General features: G+C 40.9%; 1 protein-coding gene across 1 annotated transcript in view; it reads left to right on the top strand.

The window, feature by feature from the left end:
* SH3D19 (SH3 domain containing 19) overlaps positions 1-20,438 on the top strand; it is a 151,401-nt gene that overhangs the window by 79,606 nt on the left and 51,357 nt on the right. Inside the window, exons 4-7 of the mRNA XM_026647849.2 lie at positions 12,254-12,296; positions 14,461-14,602; positions 14,837-15,041; positions 15,778-16,773. Of these exons, the coding sequence (XP_026503634.1) occupies positions 12,254-12,296; positions 14,461-14,602; positions 14,837-15,041; positions 15,778-16,773 (1,386 nt within the window). The remainder of the gene's footprint in view (positions 1-12,253; positions 12,297-14,460; positions 14,603-14,836; positions 15,042-15,777; positions 16,774-20,438) is intronic.

Below are 20,438 nucleotides of genomic sequence, written 5' to 3'. Positions count from 1 at the left end.
GACAAGTGGTGCAGCCCCTGACCCTGTGCCCCGGCCGGAATGGGGCCTGAGACAAGTGGTGCAGCCCCTGACCCTGTGCCCCGGCCGGAGCGGGGCTGAGCCGCATGGTCTGGTCCCGACTCAGCACCCCGTCTGGAGTGCCGGAGCGAGACCGAGCCGCGTGGTCCATCCAGTAGCGTAGCTAGCGGGGTGCAGAGGAAGCAGCCACTTCCCCTCCGCACACTTTGCAAAAGCGGCCGGAGGAGCGAGGTGGGGCGCAGGCTGGCGGCGGGCCGGCAGCCGCGGCCGGAGGAGAGGGAGGGCAGCGCAGGCTGGCTGTGGCCCGGCAGCTGCAGCCAGAGAAGGGGGAGGGGGGCGCAGGCTGGTGGCGGCCCGGCAGCCGCGGCTGGAGGAGCCATGGGGGGGAGGGGCGGTGCGGGCGGGGGAGCCAGCCCAGGGGGGGGGGGGGGGGGCGTGGAGCGGCTGAAGGAGGAGCCGGGGGCGTGGCCAGAGGAGGAGCCAAGGGGGGCGCCTTTTTTAGGTTTGCTCCCCCTCCTCTTAAAAGCTGGCTACGCCACTGGGTCCATCCCCGAACCCAGTGCCCCGGCTGAAGTGCCGGAGCAGGGCTGAGCTGCATGGTCTGGCCCCAACCCAGCTGAAGCGCCGGAGCGGGGCTGAGCCGCGTGGTGTGGCTCGCGGCCCGCTTAAAATGGCTCGCAGGCCGGATCCGGCCCGCAGGCCATAGTTTGCCCACCCCTGTTTTAGACCATGTCTCCCAGTTGCTGCTGAGTTATTTCTTCTTGCAGAACACTAGCATTTCTCTTATCTGTGCATTTGTGCTGTGAACTGTGTATATCTGATTCTGAAGAATCTGGCTGTTAGTTGCCTACTTTAACTTGGTTGATTGGTTCAAGCATCTTCCTGCTTTCATTGAAGTCAATGGCAAAACTAATGGGAGCTGGGTTTGGACCCATGAATGTGGTTTCATTTTGGGGTAGAGATTTTGTTTTTAAGCCTTGGATGAAAGTCTAGTCTATGCCTCGCCTAACTTCTCTCTTTATCTTCTCTTTCTGTCCTCTTACCCCACCCATAACGTTCTCAGATATTCACTTCAGTTGGAATCATCCAAAATAATGTTTTCATCCCCCTGTGTTTCATGTTTGTCTTTTGCCGACAGTTTTCTGAAATGCCAGCTAATATCTTCTCTTCAGCTACATGTACACTAGTGTATTTTTTTCCTACTCAACTTCTCCGCTGTCGCTATCACTGATCCATCTCCCCCTGTGCTAGCAATCGTGGGATCTCTAGTATAGACAGGCACGAGGTGCTCAGCAGCACTGTAAGCACTGTGTTGCTAACTGCTCAGAACAAGTCTTCATGATACTATGCTTAACACGCAGCACCTTGTATACAATGGTGCTGCCATCGTTATTCCCATTTTACAAATGAGGAATTGAGGGACTGAGAGATTGTGGCTCATCCAAGATCACGCAGGAAGTCTACTGGAGCCAGGAATTGAATCCAGATTGTCCACGCCCCAGTCCTTTGTTTTAGTTACAAAACCATCCACAAAAGCATTACACAATTATGGAGTAACATTTCACAAATCCTAGACATATAAAGGCAGTTATCCAGGGGTAGCATGTATAAAGGGCTTGGGGAGGTTAAGCCTCCCCCAAAATAAAAAAGGCTAGCCATTCTGGGGGCAAATGCTGGACGCAGCGTGGGTCACATCCTACGTTCCTCTCCTGAGCTCTGCCACTGCTCCGCCCTGAGGCCCCACCCCCAGTCTGCCTCTTCTTCCCGCCCCCCCCCCCCCCCCCCCCCCCCCCCGCGCGCCTGCCCCCCCCCCCCCCCCCCCCCCGCCTGCCTCTGGCGTGGTGCTCTGGCTCTGCTCACCCACAGGCACATCTCCAGGCTGTCCACAGCGCTGCGCTCTGCCAGGTGGGGATCCCAGAGCAGAATGCCAGTGGGGCTGTCTCAATGCGGCTGCCAGCACAGCCCATGGGCCTGTGCCCAGCTCCCCTTGGCAGTTACCCGGGAAGGCAGCACTTCGCTGTGCCCCTCGGCGGTGGGGAACTGAACGAGCCTTGCTGCCCTCCCCGCTGCAAGGGGAAGTGGTGGCGGCCGTGGACCTCCTGCCTCCCCACAAGCTCCCCAGGCAGCCATACCCCTGAGCCGCCCTCCCCCCCCCCCCCCCCCCCCCCCCCCCCCCCGGCTGCAGCATGGGCCTCTCCCCTTCCTCTACCAGGGCCTCACAGGGTGTGTGTGGGAGGAAAGGACAGGACTGAGCCCTGGGGGGCATAGTGGAGCAGCAATGAGCCCTGGGTAGGGGGCAGTAAGGAGCCTGGGTGGAGCCGGGGGTGGTGGTGTTCGGGGCAGTAAGGAACCCAGGGAGTCGGGGGGGGGCAGTGAGGAGCCCATGGGGGGTTAGAGGGGGCAGTGAGGAGCCCAGGGAGGGCAGTGAGGAGCAGGGGGCAGTGAGGAGCCCTACAGCACAGCATAAGGCCCAGCACCAGGCAGCGGAGTGAGGATGGGACCTGGGGGGGGGGGGGGGGAGAAGGGGCGGGGGGGGGGCAGGGGAAAGAGGCCAAGAAGGGGTGGGGCCACGGTCCGGGTGCTGGAGTGCCGCCGCCCCCCCCCACGCACACACTTCTAGGGAGCTTCTGGCGCTCCATAGCCTTCCCTAAAGGAAAGACTTGTGCGCCACCTATGGCAATTTACATGTATAATTTCTCTCAATGAGCAATCAAGCAAATACAATACAAATAATAAGTAATGATAATATAGTACTAGTATATGACCACGTGTGTTAAAATATTCAGAGAGACATATCCCATGATTTAAAAAGGGGTGAAACAGCCATTATATATTTATGTAGACAGACTATATAAAAACATAGTCACCTGGATGCCAACAATCTTAGTTATTGATAGTCCTGAATCAAAACTCTAGCTCTGACTGCTCCCCAGCTCACTCTTAATATTAATCTCAAGAATGTACAGTATCTTCTATAACAATATTTCCCTGATCGCATTAGAAACCTCTTTCTTTTAATGAATCTCAACTTCTGTGGTCTCATTAGCTTCCATTTGCAAGGCCTCATGACAGGTGTCAGCAAAGTTTACAACCTGAGGACAGTGGTTAAAATGTATTGAATCTGGGAGTTATCTCTCTCTGCTTTTAGCAGAGGAGTGGGGAGTCCTATTTCTCTCCTGCTGTCCCTGACTGTAGCCCTACCTGGGGAGATAAAAACATATAATTTCAAATGGCTAGGTAGCTCAGCAGAGTCCCTTCTTCCTGAGATTGATTTCCTTAGTAAAGTTAGGATGTCACAAATTAGAGGACAGAGAGAAATAGTAGTAAGGGGTACAACCCCTGATTTCTTCCTCTCCATTACCACCATTTCCTAGCCTTAATAATTGCTCTACCAGCCAGGGCTCTGTGTATTGTATGCTCAGCACAATGGGGCCCTTATTATGGTAGGGGTCTCCAGACACTGTTATAATACAAACAAAAATAATAATAAAGCACGTGGACTATGTAGAGAAATTCAGTATTTATATATAAAAATAAACATATGTGATTACCTGAACCGTAAAGAAACACTGGCTAATGAAAAGCCAGTCCAATATGTCCTCCAGTTTAAACAAAACAGATGTCTGAAAATAAGACTTTTGTCAGAGAAGGAAAAAAACCAAACAGACTGTGAAAGTTTGTAATAATGAGACGGAGGAGAGTGGGGTTCATGCCTTGGGCAAGGATGGGAAACTGTACAGGTATAGCTGGAGCCAGGTATAGCAGCGGCTGGCACAGGAAGACGTTTTATGACTCATTTCACTGATGTCATCCGCTAGGCAAGAATGTGGCTAGAGGTAAGAGGAGCAGTAGTAACTTGCATTGTGGACAGCAGGTTTTATAGCTCACCTTTATTAATACCCTTTCGTGGGTGGGGTGAGGAAGCTGAGTGATTGGCAGCAGCTGCTTGTGGAATGTCCCTGTCTGGACAGGCCCTCCCACAATGGTAGGGCTGTAGCTAGATGAGCCAGAAGCTGATAGTTGCCCTTCTCTTTGTGGCAGCAGATGTACAGTTTGTGTTTTAAGCTCCTGGATTCATGCTTTGGCAACTTAGTTTATCCTCTGGAGTGATGTCTGCCATGAAAATTGCTTCATGATGGTATCTGCAAGCAGTACTTTCCTGGTACACTTCAAGGTTTACCATCTATACTTCTGCATTAATATGACTAGCTGGTAGCTACAAGTGCCTAAGATTTCACTGACTTTCTTTCACAGATGCACTATTATATTCCAGCCGCAATTAACTGAAACACTAGGTTTGACCAAAATTTGGTTATGTTCCCCGGGGCTATTAACTGTCTGACTGGAGCATGCCTCCCATGTGGAGCTTCAGTCCTGCAGAGCAGCTATGTTCCGCATGATAGAGGCTCCTAAACTCTGGATGAGTGAAGTTTAGGAGTTTATTGAGGTGCTAGCTTCAGCACTCTGGTTTTAAAGAGCTTCATAACAACAAAGCTCCCAATTATCTGAACCTCTTGTTTTATGAAAATTATCCAGTAAGACCTTTGTGAAATCAGTTTGTCTGTTTTTAACTTGTCTCTTCAACTTAGCTTTCCCATAATAAGCACTTCTTATGGACACACAACCTGCTCTCTCTCTCTCTCTCTCACACACACACACATTGTACTAACTATTCCAAATTACTCCTACAGGTAGAGGAAGGAACAGAGAGAGTATGGTTTATTTTTCTGTTTTAATTATCTGGAAATGTTCAGATATTACAGCGATGGAGGCCATATAAGTACCTAGACAGATATATAGTGACAAGAATAATTTCTTAGAAATGCCAATGTATTGCATTTTATACTGGGCAGAGGGCAAGAATGTCTGACTTGTGGTGTGAAAGCACTAAGAGAATCTGCAGTTAAAATGATTAGTACATATCCTTACTGTTTAAAAAAATTAGCATTATTTTAAAATTCATCATAATCACATTAGCTAAGGTTATTGAAAAAATGTAATAGACAGAAGTCATTTTCTGAAACTATAATTGCTAGGACTAAAATTGACTAAAAGAGTCTGAGCTGCACAGTTTGGACCTGGACTTCCCCCAATGTTTGGGCATGTTCATGTCTGAGGTTTTGGCTTCTCTAATTAAAAATGAAATTAGTTAATTATAATTAAAATTAGAAATTATAAAAATGGTGGAATCTGCCACAATAAAAAACAAATCAGTGTTTCATATATATTTTTTAATGAAATAAAAAAAAATGGCCAAAACTGCAATTTCCTGGGAATTGAAAAATATGATTGTGATATTTATATTACAGTGGTGCTCAGTGGCCCAAACAGGATGGCAACTCTGAGCCCAGATTCTGTACAAACATAGACATAGCCTTTCCCCAAAGAGCTTTATATTCTGGCCTCAGTTGAAAAAGAAACCACCTTGTCAGAATGGGCTTACTACTTTTTATCCTATGTTGAAAATTTGCAATGTGATTCCATAGGTCCAATTGTGAAACATGTTTGATATGTTTTTTTACTTTTTAACTTTTCATCACTGAAAACAATAATCCATATGTGTGTCAAATCTAAAAGAAAAACAAACTAGTTAGCAAGAATATTATCTAAAGGGGAAAGGATGAGGGGATGATTCCAGTCATAAAGGAGCTAGGGTATATCATAACTCTATCCAAAACACACAATATACTCTCTTACCACTGCACATTCCGTTGGAATGAAAGAAATACAAAAATGCTGGTTGCAAGAAGGAAACTGAATGCAAATTTTGAAATCTAGAACTCTCAGAATTAATATTTATTTAAAATATATTATCATTTATATTGTACCTATTGCCATTGCAGATGAAGCATTAAAGGAGAACTCAGGTTTTTGTTCTGTTTTTCTCCAACCATAGCATATATAGTTATCATTAGTTTTTATTTATCTAATATTACTAATATATACCTGTGAAAGTGTCAGCATTTCTATGGCAATGGATGGCTCTGAGCTGAATTCAAGGTAACAACCATCTTACCCGTGAACATGCACACTGAAATGGAAACAGGTTCCCATTGATTTCCATGAGAAAGGCATTACGCTTTGAACTTAAAGCTGTCAGTATTTGAAATTCATAAATAGGATATTAGGGGACAAAAATAGGGGCATGCTTTTTAACGGTGACCCACAAAGGAAAAACAATTGGACTTATTGTGTCGTTATATTTTTCCTGCCTTTTTTTTTTTTTTTTTTTTTTAACATTAGAAATTCAGGTCTTGTCTATCCTAAAATTTTCTCCAGTTATGCTAGAAGTATTGAAATGATGAGCTCATGAGAATTACAAGACTGGAAGCTGAGCCACTGAGAGGAGAAGGGAAGATGAAAACTTTATTTTTGTTAACATCCATTCAACTCCATCAACCAAAGAATGCTTCGGAGCAAGGATGTAATTGTTTTCACCTCTGCCCCTTCAGTGAAGGTGTGAGAGCTTACAATACAAATTCCTGAGACCAAAAGGTCCTTCTTTAAAAGCACAGAAAGCTGTAGTTCTAAGGTTAAAAAATGGGCAGGGAAAACAAGAAACTCTTCCAGCATCATAAAGAAACAAAAAAGGCCACAAGTCCAGTTGTTAAAAAATCCTTCGCAAGTAATTTAATTTCACTGAAGTACAGAAGATTTTTTTGGAGAGACTGAAAAAAACTCTGGGACTGCTTCTTTTCAAGAGGGACATTCAAGACATGCACCTACTTTTAAATATCTTTTTAATTAACTTATTTGTTAACATAATAGGAAGATGTTGTGTAGGATTTGTACATTAAGATAAACAACACACACATCCTCACACTTCCACTCAGAGTAGTTCTCTGCTGGATTACCCCCTGGTCCATGTGCACTGCCACATACGCCCCAACTCCTGCTTCCTCTTTTCTCACCTCCAGGGGAAAAGGTCTTCCAGCCATTTTTTTTTTTTTTTAACTAAAGAGCGGAAATAACATCTGTCTCATTGAACAAAACAACACAACTGGTCATGTAGGCTGGAGGATGCAATGAAACCAAGTTGACACTTTGAGTGGACTAGTCATATTATTCATCCCTCATTAATTTGTTTTCATTCCTAGTTCCCTTGCCTTTTCTATATCTGTAAGTGTGAATAGGGCCCTCATCTCTTGAGTAATTAAAGTAAAGTAAACTCTCTGTTCCATCTCTGCTTGTAAGAGTAAACTCAACTAGGTAGAGCTTTTATTTATTGGTTGGGTCAGGTTAACCGTGTGCGTGTGTGTGTGAGAGAGAGAGGTCTATTGACAGAAAGCTAAGCTGAAAAAAGAGGGTTTCCATTTGCTTTTGAATGCAGTGTGAGCTGTGACAAGGTGGGTGAGGTACTATCTTTTATTGGACCAACTACTGTTGGTGAGAGAGACAAGCTTTTGAGCGTACGCAGAGCTGTTCTATTTATTTGCAGGAGTGAGTTCCATAGTTTAGATCCGAGCCCCATGAAAATTCTTTCTCCTGCACTCATGAACTTCTCCCATTGGTTGAAAGTGTCATTTATTGTTCCAGTGGAATTTAGCTGTCATGGGAATTCATGGTTATGGAGGGAGAATTGATCTTTTCAATAGTTGGGGCTAATCTTATGGAGGGCTTTGAATATTAGGGCATAAACCTTGAATAAGACTTTGTATCTCATAGGGATAAGGTCAGGCCAGGCATGTAAGGCCTGCTACTGGTTCCATGTAACCCAGTACAACCTTCTGCAGGTCGAGTGACTAAACTGGGAATCCTGATTGATGGGGGTAATGCCAGATCCCTGTTGGAATGAAAAACAATATCCACAAAGAATAATTCCATCTGGTGCTACCACTTTGCATCTAGTTTTTGGTTTTACAAAGGCGAGGAGAGGAAACCCTACACCCAGTCCACGGTGGAGAAAATATCAGGTGATTGGCATCCGCTTCTTCAGGTAGTTCCTGCAGCTGTGCTTGCTTCAAAATATGTTGATCTCCAAGCCTCTGTGTCTAGTCAGTCCCACCAAGAGGGGGACTTTTTGTCCTAGGGCAAGCATCTGCTTCTTTATTTTCGCTGCGTATGTGCCAAAGTTACAGGTACAATGATCATCCTCTTCAAACTTGCTTGTTGGAATGTGAAGACAATGTGCCCTGGTATGTTAAATGACCTGGAGGAGGTCAGTGATCCTTGAAGGTATGCTATGATCGATAAAGAGCTGGAGAACGTTGACATTGATCTGACCACTCTCTCTGAAACCAGACTAGCTGACACAGGCTCTCTACGAAAGATTCATTACACCCTCTTCTGGCATAGAAAAAACAAAGAAGAGTGCTCTGGTCATGGGGTGGTATTTGCAGTCAAAAACTCATTAGCATCCATCCCCTTGCAACATCGGGACAAATTATATCACTAAGAATATCTATGACAGGTGGTTTTGCCAATATCATCAATATATGTGCCCCAACGCTTTCTTCCATTTCTGAAGAGAAGGATTTGTTCTATAAGCACCTTGATAGCATCAGTAAGCTACCATCAGGCAAGTGACTCTATCTGTTGGGATACTTCATTGTTAGGGTCAGCTCAGATCATGAGATGTGGCTGCTAGGTTTTTGCCACCATAGAGTGGAAAAAATTAATTACAAATGGTTAGTTCTGTACCAACCAAGGAGCATGCATTACCAACACTTACTTTCAATGCAGTCATCATCGAAAGGTCTTGTGGAGACACTCCAGATCTGGACACTAGCACCAACTGAATTTAATTGTTAGTTGTAGAAAACACTTGCAGAATGTTCTCCATACTCGCGGTTTTCGTGATGCAGACCATAACGCAGACCATGCACATGTATGCTGCCAGTCAGGCTTTCACTACAGAAATTCCATCGTTCTAAACAAAGCTGTTGCATACAAATTAACATCAACAACACAAAAGACCAAGGAAGGTGTTTCCAATTCACTATGAATCTCAGGGAAACTATGTCATTGATTGCCCCTTCCTGAATGCTGATGGAGTATTGAGCGCATTCTGGATGAATATCTTAGCTTTTGGTAAAAAGACTGCACAAGATAAGGACTGGTTTGCAGCATAATTTGAAGAAATACTCCTAGTCACTGAAATAAAATCCACAGTATACTTTCTCATCTAGCAAGCAAGATCAGATGGAAAACTCTTCGACATTGCTTGTCTAAAAGCAGAATTAGAACTTTTTTGCCAACAGCTCAGGGCTTGTTTCACATAGGCACTCCAGAAACTTTGCAATAGCTTTGTGTTAGCTTGTGATAAATTTGGTTTAACCATCAGTGATCAGTCTAAAGAAGACATTGATTATGGCACAAGGTGTGTCCTGAGCATGCTGCTGTATAGTGACAAGACCTGGACCATCTACGAAGGCACGAAAGAAGGCTAAACACTTTCCACACCTGCTGTCTTAGTTTGATTTCACATACAAGTCCCTGATACCAAAGTATTTGAGAAAGCAAAATTGCCAAGTCTAATATTTATTCACTATTCTTAAATAGAGACATTTTTGTTGGTTTGGTCATCTATACTGGATGGATGATAAACACATTGCAAAGGACCTCCTGTATGGAGAACTTGTGGATGCTCCAAGGTCACTGGGCCATCGTAGGCTCAAGTTCAAGGAAGTTTGCAAGAGGGAGCTGAAAACTTTCAACATCTGCACTGCAAGCCCAGAAAAGGCAACTAGCAAAAGGCTACATTGGAGGACTGTGCTGCACCAGGAAGTCAGAGGCTGAGAGAGAGAAAAGTGAAGACAGAGCAAAGAGGAAAGTGCAGGAGACCTTAAGGGCCAGTAGTGCACCGGTTTCATCTTCTCGCCTTGCGCATCACTCCTACACAATCTGTTGCTCGAGAATTGGACTTTTTAGCCATTCACAACACTGCAGTATGATACACAGTAACTGAACAGCTTTGGCACTTGCACCATCATTTCTCAAGACAGACAGTTGCCAGCTATCTTCTAGCAAGGCAGTGCAAAGAGTAGAACACTTAAATTGCTAATACTTTTCACAAAGTGATCCCTCTATATCTGACCTCTTAGTCCTCATCCTCAAAGGAAACCTGCACAACACCTTCAAAAGACGAGTCTGGGAACTTAAATTCATAATTTTTCTAGATACTAAAAATTAAGGGCTGAACAGAGACACTGGATTTATGGCTTATTACACCAATCTATAACCCCTTTACAGCCCCCTGCCTTATTTCCCTGCCTATACCCTCATGAGTGGAGAGGTTTAATGTGCCATTTCACCTTGAATGATCCCTTGAAATATGTAACTACTTATCCTAAACAATCTGTTCCACCTTGTATTTAGCTGCGACACTGAATACATTTCACAGACCTGAAGAAGAGCTCAGTGAAAGCTTCTCTCTCTCACTAATAGAGGTTGGTCCAATAAAGATATGACTTTACCCACTTGGTTTCTGTAATATCCTGAGACCAACATGGTTATAACAACACTTATTGCAAATAGGTATCTCATACCAGTTGGAGAGATTTATCTCTTTTCTCTATTCTTAGTGAAAGGGAAATCTAAGAAGGGAAATGTATATTTATGCATACATGGGGGTTAAAGGATAGCTGGGAATGGATAGAATGCATATTACTGAAGAATCTGATTCAACTACTTGGGAGTTGGGTCAGACCATCAGTGTATAAAGTATATCCCATCTGTTTATAAAGTAAATAAAACAAGAGAGTTTATATCAAAACAGACACCAATCAATACATACCTAAAAAGAGCATTCAAACTATGAAATCAGCAGTACAGAGGTCCTTTCTTTCTCAGTTTTCCTGTTCACAATTAAGATGACATCGCCAGGCAATAAGTAAATCCCTATTAAATTCAGTATGAGAATAGAAATTAAAAAGTCAATTAAATTGCTTTTGATTTTTTAAAATTTTATTTTGAACTATCAGTTTTTGTTTTTTAAACCTGAAATCTGCACTATTCTTGTGTGACTAACACATATCCAATTAATCTTGTCTATTGACATATAGGATTGTTTTTTCTTCCTTGAGCCCTCTTTCTCTACTTTAACCCCTTCTTTTTTTCCTCTAGCACTCATGAATAGTGCACATCAAAAATGCCCCGTGGAAGAGGTATGTCTGTGACAATACTATGCTGGGTTTTTTTCAAGCGGTGCTTTGCTGATTTCAGCTATCAGTCTATGATGGCATAATAATGGTGCAATTGTCAGCTTTTTGCACAATAAACTTTATTTCTCCCTAAATCACATTTGCTATGCAAAGATTCAGCTGAGAGTTAATTTCTTTTTTGTTGTTGTTGTTTAACCACATTTTAAAAAGTTAGTGTGGCCTTTAAAAAAATATTTGAATGTAAATATTACAAAAATACAGGATTAGAGAGTGAGGATTTAATGAGCTTGTGAAAATCCAAAATGCAGTGGATATAAAAAATAAATGTAGATAACTATTAGCCCAGAAATGGTCTCATTATTTGTGTGAATTAAATGCCCGAGAATTTAAACTCTGATAAGTAGACATTGGATTAATTTTTTAATAAGCAGTGCTAAGTACATTTCTCCTGCACACAATTCTATTAAATATTTACCCAGTAGACTGAAATAGTTTTTCAGGTAAATATCTTTTGTATTGGATTAGATTTTTAAAAAATAATTATTAAACCAAACCAAAAGTTTGAACTAACAAACATGTAATTTTTCCCCCCCCCCACAAAGTCTAGGAAATAAATTGTCAAAAGACAAGGTTAAGGTTTATTACTCTGTTCTTAATTCATGGAGTGGTGAAAAACAAAAAGGCACAAAAGTGTGTGTTAGGATGTGGTAGCTTTGCTTTCATTAATTTTCTTGCTTTTGTTAGTTTCTTTCACAGCTTTCATGTGGTTTTAAGCATAGTCATATGTATTTAATATTGCGGTAACTGTTTTGGATCTTTTCCTTCTTTTCACTGCAAGTTGTCTGAATCACACAATATGCCTTAAGGGATTCTTGAACTCCAGTGTGTGTGTAAATATGTATATTCTGTGTCAATCTCAAAGTATTGCTTATGAATAGCTTTTAAAAATTTTCTCTTGTGTTAAATACAAATAATTTTTATTTAGATATGGCCATTCTTAGAAATCTGTAGTTTATGATCAAATGCTATGTACAGTCAATAATTTATGATAGCTTGGTGAGAATTTTAGTATTACTGTCTTTATTTTGTTGCTGTACAAGTCCAGATTAACTTTGTTTTTCTTTCTTTAATAGCTTCTCGGACTTCTTCTCATACCGAACATCAGAGAGATAGAAGGTATAACATGGTTATTTATATTTCAACCACATGTCATCCTAATAGTTGGCTTTAGAGTTTATTTTAACGGATCGTGTCAGGATCCTACTTTTGTTCTTCTGGGGTTTTTTTTTTTTTTTCCTTTCTGATTTTTCTGTGCGAAAACAGTAATGACTGGAACCAAAGAAATAAATACATTTTAAAAATAATGAGATTTTAAGAAGATGGATTTTTTTGGTCTGAAATTTTTAAAAAAACTTATGGCCTCCATTTCTAGGTGATTGTATTTTCAACCTGAAACAAACTTAAATACACACACACACACCCCTACAGCTGCTCAGAAAGGGAGCCCCAATTAACCTGTCATAACCTCTGGGTGCTGACTTTCTATCCCTTCCTATCCTTTTTTAAAAGTACCCTTTAAACATATATTTGTGCATTTTCTGATAGCAAAATGACAGAAGAAGTTACCATAACAAATGGTCCATGTAGCCAGATATCCAGCATTCCGCAATGGCCAAGAAAGGCATACAACTCATTAATACAGCAAAGCATTCGCCAAGCTTTTCATTCTATGGACAGTTTCACAATAGAGACATGTTCTGGATCCCGCCCCCCTCCCAACACTGTTTGGTTCTCAAAATATTTTATTATGCAGACTATCTTGAAAGGTTCCAGAGAGCACAGTTGTGCAATACTGATTATTGGTGCTGGGGGATAGGAAATACATCCTTTACTCTTGTAGGCAACTGATTTACACTCAGAAGCATTATCATTATTTATGCTGTGGTAGCACCTAGAGTTTGGAATCAGGGACTGGGGCCCCATTGTGCTAAGCACTGTTCACAAATATAACAAAAAGACAGGCTCTGCCCTACAGAGTTTGAGGCTTGATTACCCTTGCTTTAGCACTGGGGGGAGATTTTCCTAAAATTCTCCATGTAGACAAGCCTTTAGGTACCAAAGAACGAAACCAGGTAAGGCTTTCTAAATAAACACATTAAATTCCCCCCACCTTCTGCCACTTGTTAGTAGGTAGCCAGTGCAGTGTGGTAACATTTAATATTATTATTAATGATGTTGAGAACTGTCCACTGCCAACTAGATATTCTGAAAAGTGTCTAAACTGTTTTTATTAAATATATTTAGGAGGCGCAGCATAAGTGAGCCTAGAATCACATGTGAACAACGGCATACACAAAAACAGAGAAAACAGCAGTAATTTGATCCACGTCCATAAATTAGAACAAATTAATTGGTTGAAAACTTTAGCTTCTTTTCCTCATGATTTCCTCAGATTTGGTCTTCACTCCAAATTACTTGTAATCTTTGTGAATTTTTAAACTCTGTGGGATTCAATATGAACAATTCTCCATGAATATTCAATATTCTCTATTCAAACTAAGGATAGTTCTAATTGGTCAGATATATCACATGGTGGTGTTTTTGTTCTCTGATTAGATTAGTACACAAAAACTCCCAGCATGAAAACTCACTTGTGTAGCCTTCAATTAGCTTTCTGTGAGTATTCATGTTAGTTAAAACTCAGTCTTGTAAATGATCAAAGGAAATGAACACAAGTAGCACGGCTGAAGTAAATTCATTTAAAAAAATCAGCCTAAATATTCACAAAAAGTTTGTTGTTTTCTCACTGGGCTGAACAGGTGAAAAGGTACAGATTTAGCCCCAATCCTTGCACTATCTGGGCTAAGACATCTTAATTTTAAAAAAAAATCATCTTAAATTTGTTTTGTTGCCTTGCATTATTTCTACACAGTAGTTAATAATAATGCTTTGCATTTATTAGTGCCTTTCATCAGAAGATTCCCAAACCACTTTATCCCACAAGGACACAAAGACACCTTCTAGTAAAGTACTTAAGCACATGCCTACCTTGAAGTACATGAATAGCCTGTTGTAGTCAATAGAATTTCTCTTTTGCTTAGAGGTAGGAATGTACTTAAGTGCTCTGCTGAATGGGGACCCTGAGTGCTTGCTTCACTGGGACCAGAAAGGTTAAGTGACTGTATAAAATCATACAAGGCATCTTTGCAAAGTCAGGAATAGAACTGGAACTACTAGGAAAACATATTATTTTAGTGTTTATTTAAATCATTATTGTAAAACTTGCTAGTCAGTCATTCCTTCCCTCTCCCGCAATCACCTTGTTTATGTTTCTTTGCAGACGTCCTGAGATTACAATAGTTGCTGCTGAGCCTCTCAGACCATCCTCCTGGTTTCCAGGTGGAAATGTCACTCCACAAGGATTAGGATTCCCTCCTCCTTCCCAGACTAACTGGAGGACAAATGAGCTTGTTCCAGCTGAGGTGAGCAGATAAGGGACGTATTTAGGTTACATGTGTAATTCATGTTAATTTTAAAGTGCAAAGAGGAACAATAACATCACCAGAACTCATTGTCCTCTTAAAAGAGAACTACTCTGTTGTTTTGTTTGTATTTTTGTTGTACATGTCAGGGTAGCATTTCTGAATTCATGTAGGGTTTTTTTTTTAATTTTCATATATGAACACATTAAAATTTTTACCTTTTTTCTTTTGTAGCTTCCACCATCTTATGAGCAGGTGATAAAAGAAATTAACCAAGTGCAAGTCAATACAACAAATAACAATAATGCTGCTGCTGCTTCTAGATGCACTGCAACATCTGCAACACAAACTGACTTTCCAGAGGAAATAATCAGCCATTTGCCAAGAAGTAATGTAAAAAACAACCTACCTACTCTCTGTGAATCTGAAATTGTTCAAGGTAAATGCTCTATGGACTTCTTATTATCAAAGATTTTACAGATTGTGTTCTGGGGATGCTTTTAAAAATCAATTTAATCCTTTCTACATCCAATAAAAGTATTTCACTTATGGACTAGGTGCTGCTATGAATTACTGCATTTGCTTCTTACCTCTGATGACCTGATACTCCATTCTGGTCTGTGTCAGAAGTAAAAACGTGTTGTTCTTTAATATTACCCTAGGCTATAATGCATTACAAGTATTTTTCCATTTTAGCTGTATTTGCAATCCTTTTTGGCCAGAGAATCTGAAAAAAATGAATGAAAAAACAGGGAGGTTGTAGTTCAGGACTGAGATGTATGCAAAGGTGGTTGGAGAAGCTGCTGTACTATTCCTTGTTCTAGCCACTGCTGGGAAACCCTCAATGTCATGAAACATTTTTAAAAATATTTTTCTTTATTTGATGGTGCTTTGAGTATGTTAAAATGAAAGTGCTGCAAGTCAGCAAAGTAATTTTGGACTTATTACTTGTAAATTCTATGCATTTGTGCAAAGATCAATTCTTTTCTAGAGTGTAATGTATTTTTGCCCCCTTGAAAAAGGGAGAATGACAAATGTAACACAAGAAATGGTGAGTTCTAGGTGGAAATAGTTGGTGGATTTTCAGTCAGAATGGTTAGAGAGGCCAAATGACAAAGTAAATTTGTGTTTAAGATGTGTCAGAATACAATTTGAAAGCTTCTTTTTTCTGTCAGCAGTGCAAAGTCCTCTCAAACCTCCCAGACCTCTCTTAAATAGCAATCCTTCAGAAAATGAGGCTCCCTTAGTTGTCTCTGAAGTGTCTGAAGAATGGAAGTGCCAAGAAAATCCCAGTAATGTGACCGGTCCACTGCCAAAACCAAGATCAAAAGGCAATCTCAGACCTGTGGTCAGAGATATTCAAAGCAAATCACAAGACAATCAGGAAGAAGTGAGCCAGCCTCAAGCTGAAAGGGAGCCATCTCCAAGTCAGCCAGTGTCCCTCTTAGATAATAGCTTATTGGACAATCACATGGTGATGAACAGTATGAATACAGAAAAAAGCCAAAATAGTATTGGTTCAAGAATCAAAGCTTTTGAATCCCAAGCAAATTCTGATATCTCAGGATTATCAAAGAAACCAGAAATTGCTCCACGGTCATTTGTCCCAAGACCAACTGTTTCTGCAAAGAAGCCAATAATAGCTCCAAAACCAGAGCTAGGGGCCAGGAGAGCTTCAGGAGAGTCGGGTTCATGGACAGAAAACACACAAAAAGCTACATCCAGGAAATGGCACCCTCAACCTCAAGAAGCCGGGAGTAATGTCATAACCAAACCTGAATTGCCAAAGAAACCAAAACCTGGCCTTGTAAAAAGTACTAGTAATGATTTGCTTGATGCAAGGAATGGGTCAGCTTCAGAGAACAATGATGAACAAAAGAAATTCCCAGTTCCTGCTCCAAGGCCACTCGTTCCCAAAAAGTCTCTTTCTGTAGAAAGTCCTGCCCCTCATTCGACTTTACTAAAACCAATCATCGCTGCTCCCAGTCTCTCGGTAGCTACCCAAGCAACAGCTTTCATGTCCCTGAGAGAGTCATCGGCTCCAACCAACCTCTCAACATGTACTTTGCAAAGTAAACCAGTTGGGGAAGGAGATCTTATCAGTTTTGATGATGACGTTTTGTCCCCTAGTTCAGTTAGTGCAGTTCAAGAATGTACCAGTTCTGAAGCAGGTAAGAACAAGTGTAAGGAGATAAATAGTGAACATGGTTACAAATTTGCATGCACATGATATTGTACATATTTACAGTGGTATTGGTATATGTGTATGTAAAATTCTATGCTTGTCGTATTAAGCTTCATGTGAAATTACATGGACTCAGAGATCAATATGATTGACCAATAAGGTTCCTAGGCTGTGTAATTCTGAGAACATGCCAGCTGGATTTATAACTTAATAGCTAAAATAATATACAATAAGCTCAATACTATACTCCAGATGCCACCTCCAGAATGCATCATGATCCCTTCTCAGGTGCTGGAGACATCTTGCCTTATGCTACCTAAGCTATCTAGTACTAATATCTGAGCACCTGTGGTTCATAGCATCTAGCTCCTGGGCAGTTAAGTAGTACATGTATAGATATTTATTCCCCATTATGTCAGCGAGAGAAGCAACAGTGTGCATTGTGTTTTGGGAAATCATGACCCAGCACACTAAAACACCGTGCACCATGAGTGGAGGAAATGAGTGCCATTATCATAGAATCATAGGACTGGAAGGGACCGTGAGAAGTCATCTAGTCCAGGCCCCTGCACTCATGGCAGGAAGAAGTATTCTCTAGACCATCCCTGACAGGTGTTTGTCTAACCTGCTCTTAAAAATCTCCAATGATGGAGATTCCACAACCTCTCTAGGCAATTTATTCCAGTGCTTAACCACCTTGATAGGAACTTTTTCCTAATGTCCAACCTAAACCACCCTTGCTGCAATTTAAGCCCATTGCTTCTTGTCCTATCCTAAGAGGTTAAGAACAATAATTTTTCTTCTTCCTCCATGTAACAACCTTTTATGTACTTGAAAACTATTATCATGTCCCCTCTCAGTCTACTCTTCTCCAGACTAAACAAACCCAATGTTTTCAATCTACTCTCACAGGTCATGTTTTCTAGACCTTTAATCATTTTTGTTGCTCTTCTCTGGACTTTCTCCAATTTGTCTACATCTTTCCTGAAATGTGGCACCCAGAACTAGACACAATACTCCAGTTGAGGCCTAATCAGTGTGGAGTAGAGCAAAGAATTACTTCCTGTGTCTTGCTTACAACACTCCTGCTAATACATCCCAGAGTGATGTTTGCTTTTTTTTACAACAGTATTACATTGTTGACCAATATTTAGATTGTGATCCACTATGACCCCCAGATCCCTTTCTGCAGTACTCCTTCTTAGGCAGTCATTTCCCATTTAGTATGTATGCAATTGATTGTTCCTTCCTAAGTGGAGTACTTTGCATTTGTCCTTTTTGAATTTCATCATTTCAGATCATTTTGAATTTTAATCCTACCTCCAAAGCACTTGCAACACCTCCCAGGTTGGTATCATCTGCAAACTTTACAAGTGTGCTCTCTGTGCCATTATCTAAATCACTTATGAAGATACTGAACAGAACCAGAACTGATTCCTGCAGGACCCCACTTGATATGCCCTTCCAGCTTGACTGTGAACCACCGATTACTCTCTAGGAACAGTTTTCCAACCAGTTATGCACCCACCTTATAGTAGCTCCATCTAAGTTATATTTCCCTAGTTTGTTTATGAAAGTCAAGATATGCAACATCTACCACTTCCCCACTATCCACAATACTTGTTACCCATTCAAAGAAAGCTATTAGGTCAGTTTGACCCAATTTGTTCTTGACAAATCCATGCTGATTGTTTCTTATCACCTTATAATCTTTTAGATGTTTGAAAATTGATTGCTTAACTATTTTCTCCATTATCTTTCCAGGTACTGAAGTTAAGATGACTGATCTATAATTCCCTGGGTTGTCTTTATTTCCCTTTCTATAAATTGGTACTATATTTGCCCTTTTCCAATCCTCTGGAATCTCTCCCATCTTCCATGACTTTTCAAAGATAATCGTTAATGGCTCAGATACCTCCTGAGTTAGCTCTTTTGAGTATTCTAGGATGTGTTTCATCAGGCCCTGGTGACTTTCACAGTTTGTATTTCCAGAGCACATAATTACTTTGTTACATGGACTGCATGTTTGTTCATATAACTGTAAGTTTGTCAGTTAGTACATCCATGTGAAATCATTTTTCACTTAAAAGCTACTGTGTAAATTTTGGAAAATGTGGTTGATTCAGCTAAGCTCGTAGGGCTAGAGCTGGGTGAATAATGGTGTGGTTTTTTTGGTTCACCGGCAATTTTAAAAAATCTGAAAAAAGTTTTGTTTTGGATCAAACTGAAAACTTTTTTTTAGTTTTTCAGCAACTCGAAATGTCAAAAAAAGTCAAGTAAAAACAAAACATTTTGCCAATGTTAAAACAAAATGTTACATTTCAACCTGACAAATTTTGTTTCAACTTTCAGACGTTTTGAGAAAAGGAAGGAAAAGTAGATGGACAAAACAGGTTGTGGTGGTGCTGCTGCCTCCCTTATCAGCTTTAAGCCCAGTGGGTAAGCACTTACCTGGGATGTGTGGCTATCCATTGTCATTTATAGTGGCAACTCAGTTAGGCTTGGCAGAATTTGGTTTTTTTTTTTCCTTTATAATTTTGACAGATAATATCAATATTTTTAAGCATTTCCCCCCCTGATTTTTATCAATTTAAATTTTCACAGCTGTGCCAGATTGTGGGGTTTAAGCTTCTTAAAAATGTTTATTTATTTAAATTTTCATAATTGTGGGTCTGGCAGTGGTGGGATCAGACAATTATTTAAGGACAGTAGACATTGAGATAGACAAAGTTAAAACTGTTATAAAGTTATGACTGTTCAAATGCAAATTTTCAACATCATGTCAAAATATTCAAAGTAAATATCCTTAATTTGAACTCCAATAAGTTCACAAGCAGAATTTTTCTAACTTTGCCTATCTGTAAATTTTGATTATTATTGATGGAATTTTTTTTGTCATTTTTGATTGTGTACAGTGAAGTAGACATTTACCAATAAAAATCTAATCCAAGCCTATTTGTAGTCATTCATGATGACAATGGAGAGTCATTTGGCCAGAGATGGGGCCTGGTAATTAGGGAACTCACCTGGTATGTGGGAGACGCAAGGTCAAATCCCTGCTCTGATGACTATTTATTTATTTTCAAGAGGAGAGACTGAGAGAGCCCCATGGCGGAATATTCTATAGTCTTTTGGCTAAGGCACTCACCTGCAATGCAGGAAACCCAAAGTCAAATTCCTTCTCCTCATCAGGCAAAGGGAAGAATTGCACCGGGGTCTCCCACATCCCAGGTGAGTGCCTTAACCACTAGATTAAGGCTTATAAGGGAGGTGGTGCCACCACCAGCAGCCACCACAAAAAGTTTTGACTTTTTCAGTTCAGTAGAAAGTGTTTGGCAAACTTGACCAAATTTGCAAATAGTTTTGGTTGACCTGAAACTGCATGTTATAGCAAATAATCTATTTGTCAGAAAAATTTGAGGCACTTTTGAAAATCCCATTCGGCCCCTATCTGCATCTTTAGACACCTAAATATCTTTGAAAATATGTCCCTCAGAATTTAGACCATAGGCCCTGTTCCTGCAATAAATGGACCCTGGTGCCCACATAGAGCTCATCACAGAATTGGGAATTTAGATTGTAAATTCCATGCGGTGCAGTGACTGTCTTTCTATGTCTTTGTATAGTTCCTAGCACAATGCACCCTTCAAT

This window comes from Terrapene carolina, unplaced genomic scaffold (assembly GCF_002925995.2).
Source record: "Terrapene carolina triunguis isolate 2854851 unplaced genomic scaffold, T_m_triunguis-2.0 Scaffold66, whole genome shotgun sequence".
In the NCBI taxonomy this organism is placed as follows: Eukaryota; Metazoa; Chordata; order Testudines; family Emydidae; genus Terrapene; species Terrapene triunguis.
The sequence above is the reverse complement of the archived record's forward strand: the minus strand, read 5'-3'. Positions and strand labels throughout refer to the sequence as shown.